Consider the following 12,937-nt stretch of genomic DNA (forward strand, 5'->3'; position numbering starts at 1 on the left):
GAAAAATGCAGACTGGGAAAAGAAGTTAACAAATATATTTAGAAGCAAATTTAAGGGAAATGAAAATACAGAGTATGGTAAAAAGTGGGAAAAAACAGCACTCACATTGTATGGAACACTCTATGGTTGTGATGTCAAACAGTTTGGTTTGATAATTTCACCATTACTGACATGTTTTGCATTTTCTCCTGATGGGATTGTATTTAACGATGAAAAACCTATCAAGCTGCTTGAAGTAAAGTGCCCCAAAATTGGTGCAGAAAAATCTGCAGAAGAAATGGTGCAATTTCTTAAGTATATAGTACACGATGGGCATGGCAATTACAGCTTAAAAAAAAATCACAAGTATTATGGACAGGTACAATTAGGTTTGGCTATATTAAATTTAAATTCATGTGATTTTGTAATATTCAGTAGTAAAGACCAAACCCTTAAAACCCTTGAAGTTTTAGCAGACTATAGTTTTATTTATAAATTGACAGAAAAGCTACTAAATGATTTTACCAAAATTATTTTTCCTTACCTATGCAGTCATAATTCTTAAATACAATCTTGCTTTTTCCATCAGAAATCACTTTTAGAAGAAAATACACATTACTTTGAATTTTATTAACTTATAACAATATTAGCACCCAATTAAACAAATTAAAACAAAGTCATTTTCTTTTATTCAGTATTTTATTCATAATTTGCAAAAAAAGATATTTTCTTACAGATTTATGCAAAATAATTATAGAGAGTTAAGTACTAATAATTTTATAAAACATGTTATGTTTTGTTTTGGAATAAAATATTTTGTCCTAACTAGTGTTTGAGTTCTTTATCATACAAAAATTGAAAAACAAAAATGAGTAAGCCTTATTAACTATAAGATTATAAAAACAGTATTAAATTGCTGTTTAATACTGCTTCATTATATAGGGTCAAAATGAAAATGCTCACACCACTCTTCAAAATTTGTCATCACCCAATATTGGTCTAGATAAATTTACCACACCACAAATAATGGTTAGAATTTTGTCAATATGTGGCAGTAAAGTCCAGTCTAATTTTTGTTTTAAAACAGCAAATAGTTTCATTCTCTGAATAGCACGTTCAACGTGTACCCTGGCCTTTGCTATTTCTGCAGTCTCCAGTGCATCATGCTTACTTAACTGATTTTGCTTTCTTACAAACGGTGGACGTACTAAACCAATAGCTCTAGCAGAACAAGCATCTTCTATGTGAAAACCTTTATCTGTCATTACTTGATCTGCATAAGGATCCAGTAAATTTAACAAATTTGATTCCTCAAATATGGCTTTGTCAGATGCCCTACCTCCATATGCTTTACTTAAATAGGTGATAAGACCAGATGGGGCAATTCCAACTAATACTTTAACAGTATGCTTACCATAGTAATGGGAATAAGTTAATATTCTGCAACTAATACACTTTGGTTTTTCAACCAAAACTTCAGTGCAGTCCAAAATCACACGAACTTTGCTGTATTTTTGAAAGCACAAAGGTAAGTTTTTCATTATCTCTTCTTTGGAAGGCCACACAATTGCAGCACCTAATACTTGACTCAGATAAGCAATAATATTGAAAAATATTCTTCTACATGTTGTCATGGAAATTTGAAATAAAACTGAAACACAAGCAAAGGGCAAGGCCAGTTTTAACTTCATCATAACAAGAACAATTTGGACTTTAGTAGATATTGTAGTAGGCTTATAAGCAGTATTGTTGGACTGCAACTCACTAACACAGGCAGAGATGGTATCAAGCATTTTAAAACTGTTTAAACCTGTGAGAATATTCAATTCATTGTCTGATTTTATTAAGTCAAACACAGTAAATTTTAAGGTTGAATCTAAAAGTGTATTCACTTGAATTCCTTTTTCCATCAAAATATCCCTCTCCTCCTGAATGTTGGATTTTTCACTTAAATTTAAGAGTGCTGTAGCTGCATCTTTTTCTGCTTGTGATACTGATGTCATATCTTCATCCTCCTCTATTTGTGATGTCATTTGTTGATCTGTGCATGCACAGCAGTCAATAGATGATTTAGACCAGGATGTACTGGGCTGTGACAATTCCAAAATGTTGGTGTCATTATTAGATTGATACGTAGATTTTTCCTTGATAGTTTTCTTATTTGCCGGTTCCAAACCTAAAAATTTAGTGATTTCAATCATTATAAGATCTTGTTTTGGTATAGCGTTATTAAAGAAATGCATCTGACAAAATTAAGAAACAAACCTTTATTCCGTATTTCTTGTCTTTTTTGGGCACGAATGGACCTTTGCTCAGCAATCTGTTTTGAGGTGGTTGTATCAAACTTCCTTATCGGTATGTTTTTAGTCGGATACGAATTAGGTTTTAAATAATGCCGAGCACATGGTAAACCTATGAAAACGTAAGTACCATATGTGATAACAGTTAAAATATACTTATAAGAAATGTTTTTATTACCTGGCAAATAGTAATCGTCTTTGTCAAAATGCAAACTGCAAACGTACATAGATTTCGTTGATTGCTTTCCTAACTTTAGTTTTATTTCCCACTTTTTTCTCAGTAATTTATCTTTTGGGAATGTGTGCATATGTACTGAGTTTGATGTACCTTTAGACTTGCATCCAAATACACAGCAATACTTATTATTTACCATTGTAGGTTAAATACTTTCTAATTCTTACTGTCCACAGACATACATTATACCCATAGTAGTCGCCATTATGTAGTTCGCGCTAACACCGGTAGATGTCAGATCGATCGTTGGCACAAGCGAATAAAACGAAACTTAAAGTTAAATTAATTAATGCTTGTCATATTTTCCGACCACTAGATGACGCTTCTACAAGTGCGTGCAGGAAGCGACTAACACTTTACTTCATGCATTCCTTGTCAACATTATAACTCTAGAATGAGTTGTCCGATCTTGATGAAATTTTCTAGGACGACTCACCATCATTCAAGAATGAACTGATTAAAATTTCAACTCTCAAAAATGATCCATACTGAAGAAAAACGCGATATTCTTTTTGACCCCTATCTCCAGTTCTACAAAAATGGATCATTTTTGAAAGTTGAAATTTTAATCAGTTCATTCTTGAGTGATGATGAGTCGTCCTAGAAAATTTCATCAAGATCGGACAACTCATTCTAGAGTTATAATGTTGACAAGGAATGCATGAAGTCAAGTATTAGTCGTCACTTCGTTCCGACAATTAATAAAATCATTCGGTCACGCAATCAATGGCCAATTAGTACAGATTGCACGCGATAGATGGGCACTTTTCCATCTAAATTCTCCAATTGTCCATCTTGCATTAAAGTGCCCCGAAAGTGACGATGTCCATCGGAGAGAAAAGCTGCAGTTGTCTCCAAGAAGAAACAACTTGATCCCTGGTAGAACACGTGTTTTACAGTAACGAATACACGTATTATATATTTGAATTTTTGAACATTTTTCGTTTTTAAGGTATTAGGTTCACTTTTCCTAAATATGTCGAAAGCAATGAGTCCAGTACTCGTAATGACAGTGACAGATGTACGACGACGTATGCAAACTCACATTAACGTAGACATTTTTTTACACGTAAAATAAATAAACAGTTTATCAGTAAAACACAACCAAAAGATTATAAAAAGTTTCAAGTTTGGCATAGGTGTAGTAAGAAAAAGTCACGGCGTTGACCATTTTCGTCAATTTTTATAAATTTTTTGTTTACTGTTTATTTCTTTTGTTAGTTTCTTTAAAATGTCAACAAAAGAAGAAGAAGAAAAAAAAAAGATCCGCCGAGCGCCTCTAGTGGCGAGTATTCTTTCCGGCAAGTGGCACGTGATACGAAGAGATGGCGGCTGCCGTAGGTTCCAGGGAGATGAAAGTCGTTCCTGTGTTGAGAGGAATTTTCAGAGAATTGAGAAGAGCTACTAAAAAGGTGAGTGAAACTTTACCTTTCCTTACGTAAGATTTTCTAACTACAACGACCGAACTATCGCAGAGTTCTTATTAATTAAAATACTTAAATACTTAAAACCCACCAAGGGAAACTATAGAACTTTCTGCAAAAGGAATATTTTATAAAACTCATAAAATTAGAAAACAGTTTCAAAAATACAGAAAAGCTTGAAACATTTTTAACCAGAATTTTGCCTTTAACTTGGTTAGCGAAATCTCAAAACTCTTAAATCAGTACCTCAATTCACAATCACTTTCTGCATCTCACAATTAGTTTCTGCACCTTGCAAATAGTTTCATCACTTACTCTGCTCGGTTAATGTTACCCATGGTTCCAAGATGGCGGCTCGTCTCCGATTCCAGCAAATAGAAGAAGGGAAACAGTGGGGATGCACATTCTAACCTTACACTAACCTATTCTAAGGTAGAAGTTTATTTTATCGACACCAACGTTTTTCTTCTTAATTATATTTATAATAGAGACATACATGCTAGACATGTTTAAAACACATCGAATATATGAAGGGCAACTCATTTAAAAAACGCTATAAACAAAAAATCATAGGACTACTTACCGACTGTGCACCGCCATCGCTTTAGCTTGTTTTGGTCGTGGAGCTACACATTGGAGGGCGGACGCGCACACAGCGTGTCACGTGACCTGGATTCGACGTCAGTCGCTCACGTGACTACAGCTCTGACGCGTTTCCGGACAACTTTTTCTTGTGGCGGAAGAATTCGTTCTGTTTGCACTATACCTCGCAGGCGTCACGTGATAGAGTAAAGACACCCTACGGTGCCCACATTAATAGCGGTGCTTCGCTGGGCTGCTGTTTGTAGACATTTGCGAACGACGGTGAAAAAAAAGAGACGCCCGTAATATCGTAATCTATAATTTTAAAATATGCGTTTTTAGAGAGAAAATTTAAAAGATGGGTTCCAATAGCATCCAAAGTAACTGCGAAAAAAACTCGAGATGACACTTATATATATTGACGCGCGTTTTCACAACTTGTAAATTTTCATTCATAAAACTACATAATGGACACAAAAACCCGCGTGGACAGCCCGCGGACCAGTTTGACGAACTTTGCTTAGTTACGCTTCCGTAACACCGTAACATTCTATAACGAAATTCACAAGCTAAGGTTTGACAACGACGATTTATTTTTCGAGATTAACTTGTTAAAAAGAGAACAATCAAATTACTTTAAAATTCAGATTAAATGTTTATAACTATAAATTTATAAACACGTATGTTTTACATAGCCTAACTAATCCTTTAAATTTAAAAATGTAAAGTTATATAACAATAATTTATATGTAAGATGTGGATCAATAGGCTACTACATAAAGACTTTTCTGTTTGGTAATGTTTTACTTAAAAACAACAGACGCAACACGCGTCAGAGCGAAGTTCTCGCACCCAGTTTTTTTTTTTTTCATTCCAATACCTTGCGGACCAATACTTTTGTGAATTAAAATAAAAGTAATGATAAGGCGGATCACAGTTTGAGTACGTCCAGTTAGACCGCCAGCGACTTTCTTTTAATTTCTTTTATGAATCGCATATTATAAAATAAGTTATAGTTATCATAAACAAATCAATTTATGATTGATAATGTTAAAATTAAAGATGTATAAATGAAATAAAAAATGACGACTTCCTGAATATCGTGTAATTCCTATTCGACTGATATAATAAATCTAGTTTAGAACGTGGATAAGAATATGCCGACAATAAAACTATTTCGTTACTAAACAGTACACGTTTATATTTCACCTAAAAAAGATAAAAGTAATAGGAATTAAAAAATCTAAACATGGACTAGCCCAATGAATATTGTAATTAATATCTTAGTTTGGTAAGATACAACTTCACTCACGGGAACAATGCGTAACGAAATTTCATATCGGTGATCGAAAAAATTACAATTTTGGCTAGGAAAAGGTGGAAGGAGTAAAACTCACATTTTTATTTAAATATCGTAAATAGGCAAAGTAATTAAAAACTGATTCAAACATGTATTAAGTGGCAGACAATACACGACTCGAACGTAAGAAGTTACACGATACTGTTTGTTATAATCGTGCCGTCAAACCAAGAAAGCCAAATCAAGATGCCTTTCCTATTAGTTCAAAATCAAAATACGTATATGATACTTTTTTTATTTCAAAGGATGACAATGACGAAGAGAAATGACTCGTCAACACAGAATTATTTTTAAAAGAGCGTCTTTTTAAAAACACGTTATTTTATAAAGTTTAGTTATTTAAAATGCGCAATGTAGATCTTTCTCGCTAGACTTATTATACCATCAATTAGAAACAGGACAAGCTTTAGAAAATCACATTTTTTCCCCTAGAGTATGCATTTTTCGAACTTCGAGTCCCTTATCAACTCTGTCATGTAACTGTTTAGTTGCACTGTTACAAAATTTGTAAAATTTTTTAACTTACATGGTTATGAGAAGCACAGAAATGGTGACGATTGATAAAATACAGATGATAATTATTAATTTATAGGTATTTGCTATCGCAATAGTTAAAATGTTAATGATTTACAAGAACAAACATGCGCACGAGAATTACGTTTTTCTGTTATTCAGAGGTTAACTAAAATCCCATTCGAGGTCTTGCCTAATCGCATTCCTAAGCTTGTAAATAAAATTATTTTTATAAAATTTGACCATACGGGAAGTGTTTAATGTGAACGTTATATTGTAATTTATCTTCGATCGTTACGTATACAGTATTTGTTGTCAGTTAATTCTTTGATGAAATTGGTATCAGAATATTGCGGGTGTAACTCGTAATAATAATATCGTCTGCTTGGATTAATTAAAATATTTTCTTTTGAAATTATTTGGAAAAATAACTTGTTTTCTTACACCCCATAGCTACCTGTCAATCTTCATTACAGACTCTTTATAACGTTTGAGTGGAATCCTTTGAAGGTCCACTGACAGTTTTACAAGTTTTGGGAATTTGAACTCGACTAATTAGACGCCTAAAATGTGTAAAATATTTGAATAAATACATCAATTTCCCAGCTTAAGGAAGTATGCAGCAAAAATTCCAACGTTATTTTCTACATAAAGCAGATACTAGCTCAGCCAATAATTAGTCTAATTCACAAAACAACACCTGCCACTTTTTTAAAAAAGTATCACCAGTGGAATCATTTTTATTTTCGTTTTTTTTACTTCTTATTCCCACTATAACGATTTTATTGTATATTTATTTATTTATATTACCATGTTCTTTCTTTTTGTTTTTATTTTTTATTTTTGTCCGTTACTAATGGTTTGAATTTTTTCAAATAATTGTATTCTTTTAATGGAATGATAATGTTCCTTTTTTCGAAAGTTAAAACCTGAAGATGGCTTCTTGAGTAAGCCGAAAACGTTAGTTTTCTCAATAAAATTGTCTCAGCTATAAGTAAATGTGTTGTTTTGTGAATTAGATTATTTTCTACAACTTTTTCATGTGAATAGTTTTTCGTAATGAATTTAGTAAGAATTAAAACAAGAAACCGGCTAGCAGACACATCGAAAATAATTTAAAACTAGCAGTGACTAATATTTAACCAAACATTTCTGATATATAACGTTTACATCATTTCTAGAAGCTAAATTAAGTACAGTATATGTTTATTTATTTGTTTATTTGACTAAACGACATTATGGCCATTGGCTTTTTCCAAGTGTCGACAAAAATACATATACAGAAAATAAACAATCAACAAACAAAAAAAGAACAACAAAAATAAATAATACACAAAATTAGACATCGTTCAATTTTTTAACAACTTGTTTAAATTGCCCATAAGTTCTCAGATCTTTATATGCTTTTAAAGAATTCCAGTTATACATCAGTCGGTAGATCGGTGCATCTCGCCAAAACAGTGCTAAACTCTTGGTAGAATCAAATTTTTTTTTTTCATTGACAGTTATAGTTAGAGGTCCTAAGGTGTTTATTTAACTTATCACTTATTATATAAGTGATGAGTTAAGATTAAGAATAATATTAGCTAGAATCTTATACTAAGCTTAAGATTAAGAATAATTACTAATAACTAAGCTTCTGAACTATAATATAAGCCAAACATTCATTTAAACTTCAAAAAAATGTTTGAAATATGAATATATATAAGATTTTTTCCTGCCAGCCAGAAGCTGTATCCCATATGGAAATACCATATCGAAGTTTGGTTCCATACAAGCGTGATATAAACGCAAAAGAGTCTCAAAATTTATGAAACTCAGTATTCTTTTTAATATTCCAATAAATCTAGATAAAGACAATGTTAGATTATTTATATGATTGTTCCATCGTAATTTATCATCAATTTCAATACCGGAATGTTTTACGGTATTAACTCTTTGAATACGTTTATTATTAATTCTTACTTGTATATCATCTAAGTTGACTTTTTTGTTCTTATTTGATAAATAAACATATTTTGTTTTATTCTCATGTATTCTAAAGTTATTATTCACCATATATTTAATTAATTTAGCCAACAATAAATTCATGTTATTTTTAATTAATTGAAGATTCCAACCCGCATAGGTTATAACAATATCTTCTGCCAACAATATATTATTATTTTCGGGAATGGTTTCTATAATGTCGTTTATATAAATATTAAAAAGCAGCTATGCTAATTTATGATTACATATTAATAAATAATTGCGATTTACTGGCATTTCTTTTTTCTCTTTTCTCTCGTTTGGAGCCCGCGTTAGTTCAAAAGTTTTTAAATACGGCCGTTACATAGAAAAAGGTTGCCCATCCCTGATTATACTAAATGATTAAGTATAAGAAGCGCGTATAAACGTATTAAAGTACGAACTTAGTTTTATTTTATTTCATTCATTTAGAAAATATTACATTTACTGCAGAAGGAGAAATCTTATTTCAGATAGAAAATAGTTAAGAAAATTTATTGAAACATCAAATAAATACATTTTAAAACAGTTTTAGACGTTACTAGTAAAATTTCATTTCATAATATAATACTGTAAATATTCTTCGATACAATTATGTAAAATTTTAGATTAACACTGTTTTATTTACAAGTTTAATAAGGGCGCTTTCGTGGATATCTGATTAATCACAATTAAGTGTTGAGACTTTGAAAGCCATATTATGTGTGAAATATAATTTAAACTCTTGCGAAAAATTTAATGACATTTTAAACGACAGCAATCTACTAAAAAATTCACTCGACTGAGAAATATGCGAAAAAAAAGAGTTTTTAAAGATTTATAATAGTATCTAAATTTATTATATTTGTAAATTTTACATACATTGAAATTTAAAAAAATATAACAATACAATTTTTGCGTTCTTTGATAATAAAATTTTGATCTAGAACAAGTTTTTTCAAGAAGACAACAACTTCCTACTCCCCCGTCAATTTTGTCCCGCTTCACAAATCTTAAAATCTGGTCACCTTAAAGAAAATAGAACTTAAATTTCATTACTTTATACTCCATTTACACTCATTCTGAAATGGATCCCCTGCTGAACTGTAAATGGTCAGCTACTTCTACCTAAAGAGAGAATTACTGTCACGTGTGTCATATGTACTGTACAGCTAGAATAGTGATAGTTGAAGAAAATACTTTAATTAATCCAAGCAGACGATATTGTTCCTTGTTCATTTAGTATAAGGCCTACAAGTTTACTAACATCAGTAGTATTAGGGAGAGAGACTTTGGGATAATTTGTTAAACTTTTAAGACTTTATAACTTTTATTCCAGTATCGCTCAACATTTCGGGGGAAAGACGTCCACCAGGGGCTAAAAATGGCAAAAACCGTTGAATCGTTCGAGCGTTTCTAGGATATTTGTATTCCAAAAGCTCTCGTAGACATTAAAACCACGCCCATTTTTGCTGCCCCTTCGGATATACTTCACTGCGAAATGTGAGCGAGCGTTTTTAGAATACGCCGCGCCGCGCCGAGTCTTAACGATGTTTTCTCTCTTTACGATCTCTCTCTTAAGAGAATCAATATTATTTTCTTTATTTAAGAGAATTAATATTATTATATATATATAACTTTAATATTTTTTTTCTCTTTCTTTTATTTATTTTTATATTTTTATTTTTTTATATTTATATATTTTTTTATTTTTAAGTTTTGGTTTTGTTTTTCCTCTTTCTTTTATTTATTTTTATATTTTTATATATTTTTTATTTTTTGGTTTGGTTTTTAAGTTTTGGTTTTGTTAAGCCGGCGCCATCTGTCGACAAATTAATTTGACACAATTTTTTCTTCTCCCTTGTTCTTTTTATTATGAATAAGAGCAAAAAGTTATAATAAAAATGATTACAGTAATAATAAAATGAGAGATACATTTTTCTTCATTACAAAAAATTATAATAAACATGATTACATTAACAATAAAAAAAGGGATACATTTTCATCATTACAATAATTAAAAAAAATCACTACATTTACAAAATAAAGGATTACAATAATATTTGTTTTTCTGATATTTCAAACATTCTCTCCCTAGAAATAAGAACAAAAAAAGTTATAATAAAAATTATTACAATAAAATGATTACATTTTTTTTCATTACAATAATTAAAAAAATAGCTACATATACGAAAATAAGGATTACAATAATACAAAAATGATTACATTTTTTCATTTTTAAAATAGAAATTATATGAATAATATTAAAAAGACGATAGAAAAGTAATCTAAATACCTAAGAAGAAATCGAATAATGTCCGTAGGATAGCATGTCTATTCCGTTACTTAAAATATATTTTTTATCATAAAAAGCTGAAAGAGAGATTTTATTTTGAAATTGTGTCGTAATTACATGGTTCTTACTTATTATTTGCGTTTGTGTATGTCGAAATTGTTTTTTCTTAAGTAGTGTTTCTTTATAAAGATCGTGGTAAAAAGTTTGTTTAACAACTGATTTACTTATACCTTTCGCTGTTTTTTTTTTCAATACATTCTCCCGAAATTGAATACATTTTAGCTTTTAGACCGATAAATTCCGAAATAGCCAGGGAGTTCGCCTCATCTTTGAAATAACCTAATTTATTTTTATTTTCTTCGGAGAATAACGGATGATCCGATGGATAGTTACTAAAATCGAATATGTTGGCCAGATTGTGTTTAAAATCAACATAGACATCATCCGTATGAATTTCTAATACTAAAGAATCGGTGTCCGTATACAAGAGCCTAACCCTATCTTTATAATAATTTTTAAATATTTCGTAATATGTATAATACATATGCAATTTACTTAACTCTAAAACACAAAAGCCTATATATAGTGGCTTATTCAGTAATAAATTTGTTCTCTTTAATCTGAAAATGCCACACTCTTCGTTTATTATTTGGAAACTCTCTAGCGCGGGATCGTTTACATATTTTTTACATTGCTTTTTATCCAATCCCGCTTTTAAATTTATTTGTTTACGAACGTTTTGCATACATTTTCCATAAAAACTGTTATTCATTAATTTAAAAAAATTTTTGTCAAACTGGCTTTTACTGGCTTTTCGTTTTTCATTATTAAAATAAATATATGGTTTTAAATATGGGGATTGTTTAAATGAAAGTATTCTATAGATTTTTTTTAAAATTAATCCTTCTTTTAGGTAATATTTTAAGTTTCTATAATGTATAATATAATGAAATTTTTTTACTTGTATTTTTTTAAAAGTATTTGCTAATTTTTCAGAAATAGCAATTCCCATTCAAAATATTTATCACGTGCGGCCAAGAATTTCTCCGGCAATAAATATCCCATCAAAATTATCCATAGAAGTTTTCAAAAAAGAATCCATTTATTTTCAAGGAAAAATATATTCAAAAATTTTAAATTTAAACGCTTCCTTTCAAAAGGATGTGATTATATTACAAGAATGTTTTAAAAAACTAATTATTTTAATGGGTGGAAAAAAAATAATTTTATTTGAAGAATAAATGGTAAGTTTTTTCAAAAACTTTATATAAATTTTAAATAATAGATGTAAGAATATTCCGCAAGATTTTTTCGAGGCGAACAAAGATGAATGTCTAGACATTAGGTCAATTTAAATTCTTTTAGTTTTTTAATATTTGAAATAAATTTAAGCTTTCTACGACTAACTTTTTTTATAATTTTTTAATACGCTTTTTTTATAATTTCAATCTTAAACTTCTTACCTTCGCGGTTGTTGGCGATACATCGGTTAATCCTATCGATCGTCTCTTATATTTAAAAAACAATTGTAAGTCTAAAAGCAACAGTTGCATTTTAGACACAATGACTAGACATCTTTCTTTGTTTGACAATCTTCTTTGTTTCGAAAAAGAAGAACGACTAACGCCCTCTGCTTTTTTTTTCTTGCAGATTTTCCTTACAATCTACTTTTAATTTTTAATTTAAACTATTTATAATAAAAATTTTTTTAAAAATAAATATACAACATAATATTTATTGTTTTTTTTAGACACATTCGACGGAGATCTCATCATTTTTTCATCTATTTTTATGTAACAATTTAAGCATTTGTTATATAATTTTGTAATATCATTTTTTTTTAATTATTATAATTCATTTTGTTTTTAATTATTATAATATCATTTGTTTTATTTTCAAATAAAAAAGAACAAGAGAGAAAATTGTGTTGTTTATTTAATCGTCGTCGCGACACATATTTGTTGACAGATGGCGCCCAACCAAAACAAAAACTTACAAAAATAAAAAAATATATAAAAATAAAAAAAATATATAAATATAAAAAAATAAAAATATAAAAATAAATAAAAGAAAGAGGAGAAAAAAATATATATATATCGTAAAAGTATCGATAAAAACCAAATAGCAAATGGCGCGATCCGATTAGCGACGGACGGTTCGCGCTGTTTGTTATTTTTTTAATCGGTTTCGAAATTTCGAAGGAAAAAAATAATTTAAAAAGAAAATGAAGTTTAATATTTTGCCAACAGATGGCACCTTCGA

At 29.8% G+C, this 12,937-nt stretch overlaps 2 protein-coding genes across 3 annotated transcripts in view; one reads left to right on the forward strand and one right to left on the reverse strand.

Moving 5' to 3' along the window:
• Positions 1–659: 659 nt before the first annotated feature.
• On the reverse strand, positions 660–2,753 carry LOC136983874 (uncharacterized). Its single transcript, XM_067280748.1, has 2 exons — positions 2,245–2,753; positions 660–2,155 (listed from the first exon to the last, which is right to left on the reverse strand). The coding sequence occupies exons 1-2, from the start codon at positions 2,651–2,653 to the stop codon at positions 951–953; spliced, it is 1,614 nt and encodes a 537-aa protein (XP_067136849.1). The 5' UTR covers positions 2,654–2,753; the 3' UTR covers positions 660–950.
• Positions 2,754–3,805: 1,052 nt separating this feature from the next.
• The window catches only part of LOC136985025 (protein FMC1 homolog), a 36,605-nt gene continuing 27,473 nt past the window's right edge, over positions 3,806–12,937 (forward strand). For both annotated transcript variants that reach the window (XM_067282217.1, XM_067282225.1), the window contains exon 1: positions 3,806–3,926. In XM_067282217.1, the coding sequence (XP_067138318.1) occupies positions 3,840–3,926 (87 nt within the window). In that variant the 5' untranslated portion in view covers positions 3,806–3,839. The remainder of the gene's footprint in view (positions 3,927–12,937) is intronic.

This window comes from Centruroides vittatus, unplaced genomic scaffold, assembly GCF_030686945.1.
Source record: "Centruroides vittatus isolate TY-2023 unplaced genomic scaffold, ASM3068694v2 contig_120, whole genome shotgun sequence".
NCBI classification, from domain to species: Eukaryota; Metazoa; Arthropoda; class Arachnida; order Scorpiones; family Buthidae; genus Centruroides; species Centruroides vittatus.